Genomic DNA, 15,193 nt, shown 5'->3' with positions numbered 1-15,193 from the left:
AATAGTAGTGCCATATTTGTTGAAATTATTTTTAATTTAAGATTTTTTACTGGTGTTTCACTCGCTCGATTTTACTCGCTGCTTCCCCTTTTCCTTAATCTCCTCCTCCTTCCTCCCTCTCCCCCTCCTTCCTCCCTCTCCCCTCCTTCCTCCCTCTCCCCCTCCTTCCTCCCTCTCCCCCTCCTCATACTTCTTCTCCCTCTCCTCTCCCTCCCCCTCCTATACTCATCTCCACTCCTCCTCCTGCCTCTCTTCATCTCTCTTCTCCTCCTTCTCCAATTCTGTCTCCCCCCTCTCCCTCCACCCCCTCAATTGGCCTCCCTCCCTCTTCCTTCACACTTCCTTCCTCTTCTCCTCCCTTCCTCCTCCTCCAACTGCCTCCTGATCCCTCCTCCCTCCCTCCTCCTCTTCCTTTTCCCACTCCTCCTCTCCTTTCCTCTTTCTCCTCCTCCTCTTATGACTCCTCCCTCCCTCCCTCCCTCCCTCCTCCTCCTCATCTCCCCTCCCTCCGCCTTTTGTTTCGTTTTTCACTGCCAGCCTTTCCATTGCGACATGTTCATTTTTTCTCCCTCCCCGTCCTCCTCCTCCTCTCTCCCTCGCCCTCCTCCAGAGCGGGCCAGACTACACGTGGGTGGAGGCGTGGATGCTGCTCCACGTGTCGAGGGTCCGAGACGTGGAGCTGCTGAGCGGCCTGAGCTTCTACCAGGACAGGATCTCAGTGGAGGAGACACTGCGGCTGAAGACCTTCCTGTACGATGTGTAGCATCACCCCCTATGCCAGTACTAGTAATAATCATCAATCAATACACAGGGAAGAAAACGGGTTGATTTACCAAATGCTGCACAAGACAATCGTCCACATAGGGTTAGCACAGGTGATGTGTGCGTATAAATGAAGCCTCACCCCTATATTTTATCTAGGCTGCGGAATCTTGAAACAGAGCATCAGAGAACACATTGTTGAATCGTTGTTGACATTTTTCTGAACATTTCTCTGATCCAGAATGAATACATAATAGACAAATAAGTAGATTCTATTCACTTGTCCGCTGTTAAAGTATTTTTTTGATTTGTATTTTTGATATTTTTGCTTATAGATCATAAATGCAGTATTCATTAATTTGGAATGTTTTTTTATACGTCGGTTTAGACATGGCAGTTTAAATGGTTCTAATGAGTGTGTGTTAGTGTGTTAGTGTGTGTGTGTGTGTGTGTGTGTGTGTGTGTGTGTGTGTGTGTGTGTGTGTGTGTGTGTGTGTGTGTGTGTGTGTGTGTGTGTGTGTGTGTGTGCGCACGTGTGCGCTGGTGTGTGTGATGTGTTAACGTGCTGGTCCAAAGCAATCATGTGTGTGTCAACGATTGACAATTGAAACTTGATTACAAAAGTCATTTCTCTTGTCTGTCATGCAATTTCATGGTCTGAAAATTGTGAAAATAAGCCATCCTAAGAAAAATGCAATTTTATAAAGCTGTTTTTGTACACTGACCTTTTGGCTTGTATTCTATGCTCATTGTGCATTTGTAAGGATTTGTAAATGGTTTTAGATACTGGACATAAAACATGTTGAGGCATAAGTCCAACCAATTATTTCCAACCTCAATGAACAACATGTGACAGGGCTGGGGGGAGTGAAATTGAAATAGCATGTCAGTTTCTGAACGCAGGAAGGAAATAAGTTTGGTTTGGCCTGTAGAAAGATGCCACTTCCTCCAGTTGACTGCATCGTGAGAGCGGAGCTGAATTGAGGTCAGTGCTACTACTGCACAGAGGCGTTCTGTTCTGCACGGTTCATTTGCAGACACACGTTTAGTTGAGTTCTATAGCCTCGTCATGCGTCAGCTGTGAAAAATGATCTTGGTAGTGCAATGATAACTTAACTTAACTACGTTCACCATGCTGTTTCTTCTGCAAGACTGAAGTCATTTAAAGCACCTGCTTGCAGCCACAAGGGTATGTTGAAAATCAGGGCTATCATTTTGGGTTTGTGTGACAATGTAATGGAACGAAACTTATTACACATACATAGACGCATTCATTGCTGCGTATGTTCCGTTTCTTCACGTCGGGGTACCGACGCTATTTGAAACCCCGACGGAATTTGGTTGCGGTGTGATGTGGCTTTAGTGCACCTAGAGTTGACTCAAAAGCAATAGACCACCACGTTTGGCTTTTTCTGCTCTTACTGGAATTACAAGCTCTGCGGGGAATGGGGGGGGGGGGGGGGGGGATTTGTCATGCAGTTGGGTTTTGTTAGACCGGTCAGAGAGAAGACAATCTATGCGGTGATCCGGCAAGGTCTACTCCTCCAAACATTTGAATGTTCACTCACAACCCATTCTAATGATGGCTATTATGAATCATGGGTATTACAATGAACCATCATTCTGAATTATAGGCGTTGGGGTTTCCACTTCCGAAAGCTATTTACAGCTGTTTTTTTTTTTTCTTTGAACCCTTAACTTAGTTCTGATTCATGCCAAACGGAAGGTCTGTTGTATTGTGGGCTTCTTATAATAGGCTAGGAACCATGCATGAAGGTGGAAAACATTGAACTCCTAAAAGGAGCTGTTCCTTTTCGGGTTCCTAAATGCCACTTATTGTCTTCCTTTCACCCTCTGGCTGACACTAGACAATCCAAAGACAAAGGGTTTTCCTCCAATCAGGGCAGCAAGATCCCATCTTAAACCTGGGAGAAAAAATTATGGCAGGTTTTGCCCTTCAGGTAACTCATTTAACCCAGATGGATTAAAAGGCCATGTGGAAAGAAGAATGTCCTTCAACTCCACTGCCTGTGTGTGTGTGTGTGTGTGTGTGTGTGTGTGTGTGTGTGTGTGTGTGTGTGTGTGTGTGTGTGTGTGTGTGTGTGTGTGTGTGTGTGTGTGTGTGTGTGTGTGTGTGTGTGTGTGTGTGTGTGTGTGTGTGTGTGTGTGTGTGTGTGACACATCAATAATGCAGCGGTTGCTATTTGACTGGGTCCTCTTCAGTGAAGCGTCACTGGTTCCCGTGAGGCGGGTGAGGTGGGTGCATGCTGGTGGTGGTGGGCTGAGGGCAGGGAGCTGAGACGCTGCGGGGTCGGGGGCGTGAGACCCGTCGGAGTACGTACATATAGTCAGGGGGGGGGGGGGGGGGATGAGTTGTGTGAGTTGCAGAGGAGGGACGCGTGGAGAGCATGCAGAGTGGTGGTGGAGACAAGCAAGTCAAGCCCTAGCAGTGGGAGGGGGAGTACAGATCAGGTTTCCTCATCGTCCTTATTATTACCATCATCATCATCATCACCATCATCATCATCATAATCATCATCACACTGCTAGTACATTTCCTGGGGAGGGCCATCGCAGCCCAGCAGCAGCTCACACTCCTCTGTCTTCTGGTGGGATTTCTGAGCACAGATCTGGAGGGATTTTAAAGTCTCATCTCGCCACTGAAGCGGAGGATCTCACCCTCCATACACTGACTGATCGGCCGCTGCTCCGAGAGAGGGACCTAGAGGCGGTGGGAGTGGACGGAGCGGGCGGGAGAGGGTTTGAAGGGTGACTCGATCCTGTGCGGAAACGAACGGGACCAGGAGAGGTGGGGAGAGCGGGTGTTTTGTGAGACACCGGGTTGCACACAGGCCATGGATCTGAGCTTGCTTCAAACCCTGGAGAGGGAGAAGATCCTGCAGGTTCTCCAGAGAGACCGAATGCTGCGCACCATCGAAGAGGAGAGAGTAAGGTAGGCTAATCCACTGTCACAACCCAAACACATCAACCGGGGCCAGGTTGACCTCACTACCTGTATGCATTTGAGGTCATACCTGTTTTTATACAGATCTACATACGTGCATTATCTATTCGGGTTTTATTCATTATTTTATATATATTTTATATATTTGCTATTTTGGTATGATATCTACCATGTCCACATTGCGAGAGGTAGAGAAGGTTGCCTTCATGAGTGTGTCAATAGCGTGCAGTGTTTGACAAGCCCTATGGTCAATGGAAGCAATATGGCCTAGAATAATTAGCTCTATTTATTAGGGCTATTATCATTTCATTTTCATAATAATTATATTTATTCAAATGTCCCAGAAATGTCCCTGGTACACAGAAGAGGGGGATCCTTTGTTTCAGGGACGGCTAGAGAGTCCAACAGGTGCCAGAACGGGCAACCATACCATGTTAGCATTAAAGCAAATCAGAAAGAAACCTCTATTCCAATTAGCCTCTGATACAAAACCATCCGCCGCCACTGTCTGAATACAGAACACACTTTAAATGTCATATTGCAGTAGAACCATACAATCTGGGGCGCAAATACCTAGTATCAGGGGGGTATGCCGCAACAATTTTGGCGCCCCCCCCCCCATAAAAAAACTGTGCCAGACATTGTGTATGGGCTTTAAATAATAAAAGGTTTATTTTCATAATTTTACCATAATTATATGGTATATATATATATATTACATTAACTATGTTAACAGATAATAAACTGTTACAAATCTACAAACATTAACATTATCATTATAACAAATGCAACATAATGCCTAAAAAAGCAAAAGTAAGCCTACAAACAAAGATCCATTAGAACCCTCTCTGTTAACAATAATGGAGCTTATGTAACAATGTCGCTATCAAAGATTCTAGTGATTCTTAATTGCGACTAAATTGTAACACAGGATGAATGGGCAAGTGCATTTCCCTTTGCATTTGTCCATTTGTCTACTATTGCATCGAATTAAATAGTTTGTGCCACACTTTTCAATCGAAATTACTGCTAATTCGGCTAAGCAATCATTACTCATGTTGGAATGAAGGTATGTCTTTATCAGCTTTTAGCTTGCTGAACGATCTCTCCGCAGAGGCAACTGTCACAGGCATCGTCAGGAAAACTCTCAGGGGTACTTTTAGATTTTGGGCAAATCAAGGTTCTCCTGTAGGAGGAATTTTTATTTATCCAGAGCCTTTTCATGACCCCTAAGTAGACGGCTTGCTGGGTACATTTCTTGAATGTTAGACCTTGTAACATCATTCGCGGCTAGGGCATATCTTTCCTCAGATTTGTCAGCTTTTGTCATGTGTTCCATTTTAAAGATGAACTTAATCTTTTTATCCAAAGACGACAACTCACTACTACTAGTAACTGCTCGCTCAGCGCTCACCGCGCTAGGACGGAATCTAATGAGACAGGACGCCTATTCTAGAATGTTGCATAACATTAAGGAAATGAAGAAATAATTCAGAAATGCACATCAGCAGCCAAATATAGAAAATACAAAAAATATAATATAATTTATATTTATTTTGACCATAGTTTTGGCGCCCCAATGCCTTTGCACAGCATTGCATACCCACTTTTTGTGCCACTGCATACAATGAAATGTGCAGCCTCTAAAACAATGCTCACACAAACACTCACACAATGAATAGTATAAAATACACAATAAAATACAGTATAAAAGACACATTTTCAAGAAGACATTGTTGTCTTCTGCCGCCCACGCAGGAGGATGAAGCAGGAGCTGCAGGAGGTCCGCCGCCGCGGCGCCAAGAGCCTGTCCCGGCAGTACAGCGAGAGGACGTGCGCCCGCTGCCAGAGACCCCTGGGCAAGTTCTGGAACTCGGGGGACGTGTGCCGCGGCTGCAGCCACCGCATCTGCAGCCGGTGCCGCGTGGGAGGGACCACGTCTTCTCATTGGCTGCCGGAGTGGAGGTGTACCGTCTGTCACGCCTACAGGTAGCGTACCGTCTTCACATGGGCTACACACAGGTCCCCGCCGGGTAATTAGTAAGGCAGCTGAATGAATGGTAAATGCGGGGGGAAAAATGTCAAAGAAGTGTGAAACACGTTGAGCACGGCTCTCATTGCGTTCACTGCTGTGGTGGTTATTCAAGCCTGATTACTATTTAATTCTAGTTGTTTATGTCTTAACATACACCTCTAGAGGGCGAACTACTACTCTTGTACGCGCCAAGGTGCTCTCCATCTTCTCCCATTTCATTTGAGCCGAGCCAACCAAACCAGCAGTCGTTAATTAACGTAACGAGCACTCACAGCGGTTCTTGGGTTCTTAACAGGGACATCAGGGTGCGCTCCGGCGAGTGGTTCTTGGAGGAGAGGGCTAAGAAGTTTCCCATCACCACAGGTAGGTACAGGACATTGTTGCCCCCTGTGGGCTGGAGGGGGAGTGCACGGCCGACTGACCGCTCTGTTGTGGATTGTTATGTTGGATTGTGTTCTTTTGTTTGTTGTTTGTTTGTACAGTTTTTTTCCCATGTTTCACACGCCCTAGATCTTCTCAAGTAGTATATCTAGTATTTTTTATGATTGTTCAATGTTTGATGATAGATGCGTCCGGGGATGTTGTTTTACGCCAGGTTGGGTTTTGAATGTTTGAGTGTGAGAAGTTAAAAGTCTATTTAATCTGTAATATGTGTAAGCATGTGTGAGGGGTTAAAAGGCTATTTAATCTGAATTCTATGTCATAATTACTATTTCATGTGTTCATATAGTGTTCAGGAACGAGTAGGGGCCAGAATATTCATTTTGAATGAACTGAGAATAAAATGAAAATGAGCATAGACATACAACATAGTTAATCAAAGGAGCCCAATACATGTTTTCATCCTGTTTGTCTGACCTTTAACGTCTTGGTCTTACAGGCAGACATGACACTGTTGGTGAGAAGCTACTGAAGTCATACAGTATGCTGAGGTATGCTACCTTTCTCTCATCAAACAAAGCACACATAAGGTTTACCTTCCTGGAAGCGTGCGAAGCTGTGACAGGAGTCAACTTAAACCAGCCAACATTTGGCTAGCATTACCTCGTTAAATTGACACTCGTGCATCTCCCTCATCAGGATACAGGTAGACTTTGGCCCCAGGGGAGCTTACCCTAGACCCGTCCGCCACCATTCAAACACCTGAGCCGGCCTGGGAACACTTTATACTATCCTGCCACAGACTAATAGAGATTTGTTTTGGTTTTATCTACAGTAATATATCTATCGTGCCACCCACTCCTCCACCCTATCTTGACTGTCCCATTTTCTGCAGATCTGGGGTAAGTTTGGAAGCACTGTGCCTCATACACCCCTGTTTCGTTTAATCATCCTGCCAATTTGAAAAGTAAAGCTTGTGTACTTTTTGTTTGTTTCAGGACCCTCTCACACACTCTGCATTTTTTACCAAATCAGTGGAGGACCTGATGGTTTCGTTCACCAGTCAAATTAAGAGTATGTTTTATTTGTGGTTCGAGCCCATTTCCTCTTGCGGCAAAGCGTGCACACTATGACTATTTTACGAGGCACCAGATGATATGTTTGCCATGATACCCATCAAAATGAAACCCTGGTTTTTAAAGCTGTAGATATAGGGGGGGGTGTTTGTGTGTTCAAAGCAAAAGAAAAGTCCTCAGGAGATAGTACAGATTAAGTTCTGAGAAAGTAAGCATACTTTATTGCTGACGTGGAGGTCTTAGAAAAAATAATGGCAAAAAACATCTAGAATAAGATAATATGTATGTATTCCTACAATAAAAAGAACTTCGGCTTTCCTGTCAGTGTGTTGCGTTGCATGTTGGCGAGAATTTGAAGTTATCTTTAGCACGATTTATTAATTGACGTCTTTCTGTGGTCATGACTCATAAGTATTTCGAGGAAAGCATTTCTGCTCCTCTTTTTCGTCCACTTTAGTGCTACAATAGATTGATTCCTTTTAATATATTTTTCAAAATCTAGAAATTTCCAAGTCTCAGAATGACGTGCGTAGCGACCAGGCTGACAAGCTGACCGTGGGGAACCCCACCCCAATGTCCCCCACCCACTACACCGGGCAGAAGAGCCTGTCTGACACCGACATCAAATCTCTCCACGTGAGTCTCGCTCTCCTTCCATGCAGTCCTCTCCCTCGGCAACCATGTTTTCCCTCCCTTCTGTAAGAGTTTCCCAGACTAAAAGAAGGGCAAGACATTCATTTTCCTCAACTGTTGTTGATAGTTTAACGACGTGAACGCCCTCTTCTGCTCGCTGCTTCTTCAGCTTGACAAATTATTCTTTTTTTTTTCATGTTTTTTCTAATTTGTCTTGCGGGCGGCCATTTCCGTTTGGCTGAACGCAGTCTTATCTGTGCTAGAAGAGTCAAACTGATGGAGAAGCAGAGGGCCTTTATATAGACCGTCTCAAGTGAACTTCTTCATTATTACTCTTCAGTTGTATTGAACTCCTTTTCCTTCTTTCTTCTCATCTCCCCTAATCTCTTCTTTCTTCTCTTCTATCCTTTTATCCTTTTGTCTCCTCTCTTTCCTTCTTTTATGTGTTTGCTTCTCCTCTCCTTTCATCTGTGTCTACTGAAGGACTGCGAGTGCTTATGTTGTGATTCTCGCCTTCCCATGTGTATGTAATGCGTTTGTACGTACATTTGTCATATAACTGCAAATAAATGAATGAAAAGAGAAACACTCCCCTCCCCTCCTCTCCTCTCCTCTCCTCTCCTCTCCCCTCCCCTCCTTTCCTCTCCTCTCCTCTCCTCTCCTCTCCTCTCCTCTCCTCATGTCCCCAGCTGACCAGGGGCCACAGTATGAGCAGCCTGTTGCACTGGAGTAAGGGCAACCAGGACGGCTTGTCCCCGGGGTCCGACGCGGATCTGTCCCTCTGGGCCTCCGGGACCTGTAGCGGCAAGAGAGTGAGCAGGATACCCCTGCCCCCCCCCCCCCCTGAGAACCCCCCCTAAGTTAACCATCAATCTTGTGGCTCGAGCTCTTTGCCCCACTTTTTTTGTCCTCAATCTTTTCACCTTCTATTAATCATAGACTGTTAGAATTATTCGACCAAATCTTGCACCATAACAAGTAATCAAATTGATGCAGGGAATTATGTTACTCAAATGTGTCTATTTACTATTTATTTTCTTCGTTCGAGCCTGTAAGCTGTAAGCTCCTCTGTGTGATGATTCCTGTTGTTGTTATGTCTCCCGTTGCCAGGGCAGCGCCAGCAGCATCGTCAGCGTGGACTGTGGGGCCTCTGACAGCAGCCGGAGTGTGACGGGGGCGCTGGAGCTGGCACTCGCTTACCACAACACCACTTCCTGTCTGCAGGTCACCGTCAGAGGCTGCCAGAACGTCAGCTACGGCAACGCCAAGAAGAAGAAGTGTAACCCGTGAGTCCTGAGGTGTTGTTTTTCCAAATGTTTAAAATATGTTTTTGGGTATCCTGCATCCACTCCTGATTGGACAGGGTCAGATCCCTCAGCGCGCTGACCGACCGTCCAATCGAATGCCTGCACCTGTTAGGTACGTCAAGATCTACCTGGAGACTGACAAGGCTCAGGCTAGTAAGAGGAAGACGTCGGTCAAGAGGAACACCACGGATCCGGTATATAACGAAGTCCTACAGGTAATGGAGGAGAGAGCCTCAGGAGAATCATTTTCATACTTATTTAGCATGTTGTCATTTACCAAATACATTATCAAAAGGGCTACATCCCCAGACTTAAGATTTCACAGGGATTTCACTACATTAACCCCCCCCCCCCCCCCCTCCATTGTGGCGGTGTCCCCCAGTATCAGATAGAGCGCCACCTGCTGCCTGCCTGCACCCTGCGGGCCTCGGTGTGGCACTCTGGCAGCCTGAAGAGGAAGGTGTTCCTGGGGGAGACACTCGTACCCCTGGAGGCCTGGAGCTCTGAGGAGATGACCGTCGCCTGGTACCCGCTGTGCTCAAAGGTACGCACCAAACACCCCCCAACCAGTCCGTTCAAACGGTTTGGTCAATTAAAAACCAGGTCATTTATGGTCACTGATTGGTCAATCAGGTATGGTCAATGATTGCCTGAATGACTTAATGTAAATAAAGTTTTGATAATCACTCCATATTAAATGCACGGTACGCAATTTATTTGGTAAGCGTTTACCGCAATGTTTGTCCAGACAGCATCAAATAAATCCAATGCTCTTACTGCTCTATCTACCTTCCTACCTGCACGCACTCGGCCCATGCACTCATAGCGCATACCCGGAGTCTATATAGCGAGTGCTGCCCAAAACATACCAAGAATTAGTGTGTCCTAAAGCTAACCAAGTAGTTTTGATGCCTAAACCTTATTGTTGTCAAGAAGTTCTTGTTGCCTAAACCCTAACCAGTTGTTGTGCTGCCTTACCCTTAAGCTACTGTGAATGGAAATGTAATATAATAAAGCACCTTAAGTCATTAAGTCTAAAAAGAAAAAGTCTCCTTGGTGTAATTCCTGTATTTGACCCATTGATCCATCCACATCCTCCAGACATGTACTGTGTCTCTCTTAATTCTTCTTAATTTGGTGTCCTTAAGCCTCTCTGGCCGAAGGCTCTCTGGCAGAGAGCTTGAGGGCAAACCTCTCCCTCAGGCCCGAGGGAGGCTGGGATCATTTCTCTTTGATAGAATCTAGTTTACGGTGGTTAGTTTCTCCAAATACTGTGAATTAAATTCTGGGATTGTTTTACTACTTGGGCCAAGCTAGCGGGAGGACCTTATTGGTATAAAAAGAAAAGTTACATTTGAGTAACAAGCTTCCCATGTACTTACAAATTGTTTGTACTTTCGCTTTTTTGTGATCTTTACTCGCAGCGCCCCGTGGCTCCAGAAGGGGGCACAGTGGAGCAGGTGAAAGCGGAGATGCACATCAGTCTCAAGCTGGGGCCAACGTGTGAGACCTCCTCCATCTGCCAAACACATGGTCAGTTGCTCTGGCCTGACAGCCCCCACAACGCCAGCCACAGAAGCAATCACCATTAAAACAACAACATTGCTGAGCTGCCCAGTTTGAATGTGTTGGAGAGACCACAAGGGGCTGGCAATGACAGGAGCAGAGGTTGAAGTGGCCAAAAAATAATAAGACGCAGGCTTAAAGAAATATAGTGAATGTACAATTAATAAGAACTTTCAATGACACTAATCGTCTGTGTCATGTCTGATTAAGTATGCGGTTTATATGTTGTGCTCTTAAGTATAATGTATGTAACAGTATTGTATTCTTGGTTACAGGGGTTGATATTGGCTCACAAGGCTATCATCGACTAACTGTCCTTATCAAAGGTGTCAAAAACCTTCCCATTAAAGCAAACACTAGTCAGAACATGGACGTCAAAGGGTAAATACAGTGTGTGTGTCTATGTGTGTGTGTAAGTGTGAATGTGTGTGTGTGTGTGTGTGTGTGTGTGTGTGTGTCAAATGCCAAGTCTTTTTGTTTTTGCAGGGTGTGGAATGTGTAATCTGTGGTGTGTTTCTGAATGAATTACGAGTTTGTATGTGTACAACAAATGTAACAAAGTGCTTTTCTACTGGTACTTGTAGACTTGATCTTATGTCCCAGAGGGTGTGTGTGGGTGTATATGCATCTGTGAGTGTATGTGCTTCTTCGTATGTACGTGTGTGTTTATTTTAATGTGTGTGTGTGTACGTGGGTATGTATGTTGTGTGTGTCTTAATGTTTGTGTTAATGTGTGTGTGTGTGTGTGTGTCTTAATGTTTGCGTTAATGTGTGTGTGTGTGTGTGTGTGTGTGTGTGTCTTAATGTTTGTGTTAATGTGTGTGTGTGTGTGTGTCTTAATGTGTGTGTGTGTGTATGTGTGTGGGTGTGGGTGTGGGTGGGTGTGTGTCTTGATGTTTGTGTTAATGTGTGTGTGTGTCTTGATGTTTGTGTTAATGTGTGTGCGTGTGTGTCTTAATGTTTGTGTTAATGTGTGTGTGCGTGTGTGTGTGTGTGTCTTAATGTTTGTGTTAATGTGTGTGTGTGTGTATGTGTGTGTGTGTGTGTCTTAATGTTTGTGTTAATGTGTGTGTGTGTGTCTTAATGTTTGTGTTAATGTGTGTGTGTGTGTGTCTTTATGTGTGTGTGTGTGTGTGTGTGTGTGTGTGTGTGTGTGTGTGTGTGTGTGTGTGTGTGTGTGTGTGTGTGTGTGTGTGTGTGTGTGTGTGTGTGTGTGTGTGTGTGTGTGTGTGTGTGTGTCTTAACGTTTGTGTTAATGTGTGTGTGTGTGTGCGTCCAGGTGCCTGACCCTGTCCCGGGGTAGGAAGGTGCTCAGCTCCAGCCTGAGGAGCGGCGCCTGCTCCGACTCGGCCCAGCTGCTGTTTGACGGGCTGTCCCGCTCCGAGCTGGCGGACTGCGTGCTGGTCCTGGACGTGTGGGACCACACCCACCTCTCCCTGACGGACAGACCCCTCGGTGGCGCCCGGTTAGACGCCAATAAGACCGGTACTGACCCCCCTCCCTTCCATTAACCCAGCACTTGAGGGTTGAGGACGTGGGGAAATTGGCTAAACGTTAAAGTTGGCGACCCCGTTTAACGTGGGTGTCTCTTGAGCCCGATATGTGGAGCGGCAGTGGGTCCATAGAAATGAAATTACTGGAGGAGACGCGGCTTAAGTTTCTCACGTTCATAGGCGAGCTGCACCCACCAGGAGAGGAAGTGGTTTCGATTTCCGAGCTCTGCGTGCGTGTGCGTGTGTGTGCGTGTGCATTCAGACATAAAGCCCCTCTTGTACTTTAAGTTGTGGTGTGTGAGAGAAACTCTAGTTTCACCAGCCCATGAGAAGAAAAAAAACCTGATGTCACTAACCAGGCGTTTCCGACCCCCCCCCCCTCCCCCTTCTCCTCCGCCCCAGGGTTGCCATGGCAAACGGTGTTGCAGGCAACCAACAAGTGGCATGACTTCAGCCTCCCTCTCGTCACCAACGTCAGCTCCAGGAGAACGTGACGCAGCAGCAGTGACACAAGGCCCACACCCACGCCACCTTTGCTCTGTTTACCCATGGGACCTCCCTCCTGGTCCATCCACGCTCCCTGCAGCGGCTGGTCTGGTGGTTCACAGGGAGGGCGGACGTACTCTAAATAAGGAAGGAGGGAAGAAAAATGTATTTAATTTAAAAAAATTAGGATTAGATTTGGGAGTAAAAATTAATTCATGAATGTGTTTTTTTATTTTTTTTTTATTTATAATTATTTTATATTTTTATTGTCCACACCAGTACTCAGACGTGGACTCGGATCCTGAATGCATTCGGACTCATGTCAGAGAATGATTTGATAAACGGTGCGAAAAAGGGAGTTTCAGAATGTGATCGCTCATCTCTTGTGAGCGATCCTCTTGTCATCTCTGTGGCAGTGTGATGTTGCTAGTTGCTTGTTAGACGCGCCCACAGGGTTCATGGCAGCTGAGAGATGAGTCTGTAAAGGGGTGTGGTGCTAGTTGGACACACCCACAGCAAATAGCCAGTGTCCTGGCTCCTTTAATTAATGTGCCATCATGGTCATTGTTCCGCTTACTGTATTCACCTTCTAGTACCTAAGGAAAAGAAAAAACACACTCACAAGAGTTTCAAACTTTCGAAGCTCATCTGCAATAGAGATGTAATTTCAGGGATCACATGATCACCAGTTCATCCATGTGCGCTCTCACCCTCCTATCTATATCACTGGAACACACGTTTTGAAAATCGGTCTCTTATGACATCACAAGTGGGCGTGTCCACCTTGATGTGGGCTGAATTGATCAGTCTACCAGCCTACCCAGTGGACTGTAGCAAACGTTGCTCATTTATCCAGCACACAATTAGGTGGAAAGGCCCACTTGTGATGTCATAAGAGACAGATATTCAAAGCGGCTTGTAACCGTTAATCACACTCACACCTGTTGGCGTGAAATGGGACCTTTAATCATTTTCTAGTGTGTGTTTCTAAGTCACTTTGTAGAAAGTATATTGCTAGTATTTAAACAAACTTGAAATGTTAAGTTTGGGTTTGTTCCTTTCTGCCTTTTGCCATGAAACAAATCCTAAAACAATTCCTTGAACTTTTTCTAAATACTTATATAGCACTAATAGATAGTGTTATATAATAGAGGTTTGAATTATAGCCACTGTTCATAACGGACCAATCAGAACTCCTCATAGAGATTACATCACAGGTAGCCTAACCCATATGAGAGGGAAACGGGTGTGAGGATGGAGGGCCATGAGCCAGAGAGGGCCCGGAGTCACGTAGAGAAAGAATCAACTTCTAATGACTAATTCATCAACCTGCTCTGGATAGTTTTATATGTAATCTCTGATTCATAAGTCAACCTGACAAAAAGTTAACAACAAGGTATTTAATAGCACTGCACCAATGTACAACCAATTAAACAAAAATATCACTCCTGTATCGACATGCATATCGTGCGAGTTTGTAACACAAACACCCCTACGCTCGAGGACAACCGTTCCTTTAATATCACACGTTTGTGGTGCTCACTGCAGAGCCAAATGGCCGGGCTTGACCCAGTCCATCTGATTGGGTTTGACGCTAGCCGATCAAATAATAGAAATACACACATACATTTGAATGTCATGTATATCCTCTTTATTGATGATTGATTATTGTGTATTGTCATCGCCTCAGTGGTGCAGTGGGGTGCACTCTGCCTAACCCCCTGGAGACCGGGGTTCAAGTCCGGTTGATGACCTCTGTTGGAAGTTTCTTATCTCTATTTCATGCGAATTATAAATTAGAGTATAACCTTTGTGATGACTTTAACCGGTGTCTTGATGGTGCATTGTTAAGTTCGGAGGTTAACACTCTAAACAGCTCATGTTCCGATCCCTGCAAAAACGTCGACAGGGGTGCCACTGTCGTTTATTATTGGTCAAAATGGAAAAAACATGAGGGGTAACTCTGTCGTTTTTTATCGGCCATCATGAAATAAATATAAGGGGAAAACACTGTCGATATTTATCAAATAAAACATAGGGGGTGACACTGTTGTTTTTCTTTGGTCATGAAAAAAAACACAAGGGGTAACACTGTCGTTTTTATCAAATGAAACATGAGGGGTAACACTGTCGTTTTTATCAAATGAAACATAAGGGGTAACACTGTCGTTTTTCTTTGGTCGTCATGAAAAAAACCATAAGGGGTAACAGTTGTTTTTTATTGGTCGTCATGAAAGAAAACATAAGGGGCAACACTGTTGTTTTTTATTGGTCGTCAAGAAAAAAAACAAGGGGTAACACTGTTGTCTTTGTCAAATAAAATATAAGGGGTAACACTGTCGTTTTTTATCAGTCATCATGAAAAAAACAAGGGGTAACACTGTCGTTTTTTTTCATGACGACCAATAAAAAACGACAGTGTTACCCCTTGTGTTTTTTTTCATGACGACCAATAAAAACATCATTGTCATGTTTTTTTTCATGACAAC

At 45.0% G+C, this 15,193-nt stretch overlaps 2 protein-coding genes across 4 annotated transcripts in view; both read left to right on the top strand.

Moving 5' to 3' along the window:
- The window catches only part of enpp1 (ectonucleotide pyrophosphatase/phosphodiesterase 1), a 6,688-nt gene extending 5,202 nt beyond the window's left edge, over positions 1 to 1,486 (top strand). The window contains exon 7 of the mRNA XM_060041417.1: positions 611 to 1,486. Within this exon, the coding sequence (XP_059897400.1) occupies positions 611 to 763 (153 nt within the window). The 3' untranslated portion in view covers positions 764 to 1,486. The remainder of the gene's footprint in view (positions 1 to 610) is intronic.
- A 131-nt stretch (positions 1,487 to 1,617) lies between these two features.
- On the top strand, positions 1,618 to 14,157 carry sytl3 (synaptotagmin-like 3). 3 transcript variants are annotated; one of them, XM_060041415.1, is made up of 17 exons: positions 1,618 to 1,951; positions 2,631 to 2,723; positions 3,391 to 3,715; positions 5,486 to 5,716; positions 6,058 to 6,125; positions 6,643 to 6,694; positions 6,979 to 7,045; positions 7,142 to 7,217; positions 7,722 to 7,855; positions 8,542 to 8,664; positions 8,963 to 9,138; positions 9,272 to 9,374; positions 9,542 to 9,703; positions 10,584 to 10,692; positions 11,001 to 11,106; positions 12,005 to 12,210; positions 12,621 to 14,157. In XM_060041415.1, the coding sequence occupies exons 3-17, from the start codon at positions 3,618 to 3,620 to the stop codon at positions 12,710 to 12,712; spliced, it is 1,803 nt and encodes a 600-aa protein (XP_059897398.1). In that variant the 5' UTR covers positions 1,618 to 1,951; positions 2,631 to 2,723; positions 3,391 to 3,617; the 3' UTR covers positions 12,713 to 14,157. The 3 variants fall into 3 exon arrangements, with proteins under 3 accessions (XP_059897398.1, XP_059897399.1, XP_059897396.1); XM_060041416.1 differs by lacking the exon at positions 2,631 to 2,723 and having other exon boundaries at positions 1,618 to 1,747; XM_060041413.1 differs by lacking the exon at positions 2,631 to 2,723.
- The last annotated feature ends 1,036 nt before the right edge of the window (positions 14,158 to 15,193 follow it).

Source organism: Gadus macrocephalus, chromosome 21, assembly GCF_031168955.1.
Source record: "Gadus macrocephalus chromosome 21, ASM3116895v1".
NCBI lineage: Eukaryota > Metazoa > Chordata > Actinopteri > Gadiformes > Gadidae > Gadus > Gadus macrocephalus.
Note: the sequence above shows the minus strand (reverse complement) of the source record. Positions and strands in the feature narration are given on the sequence as shown.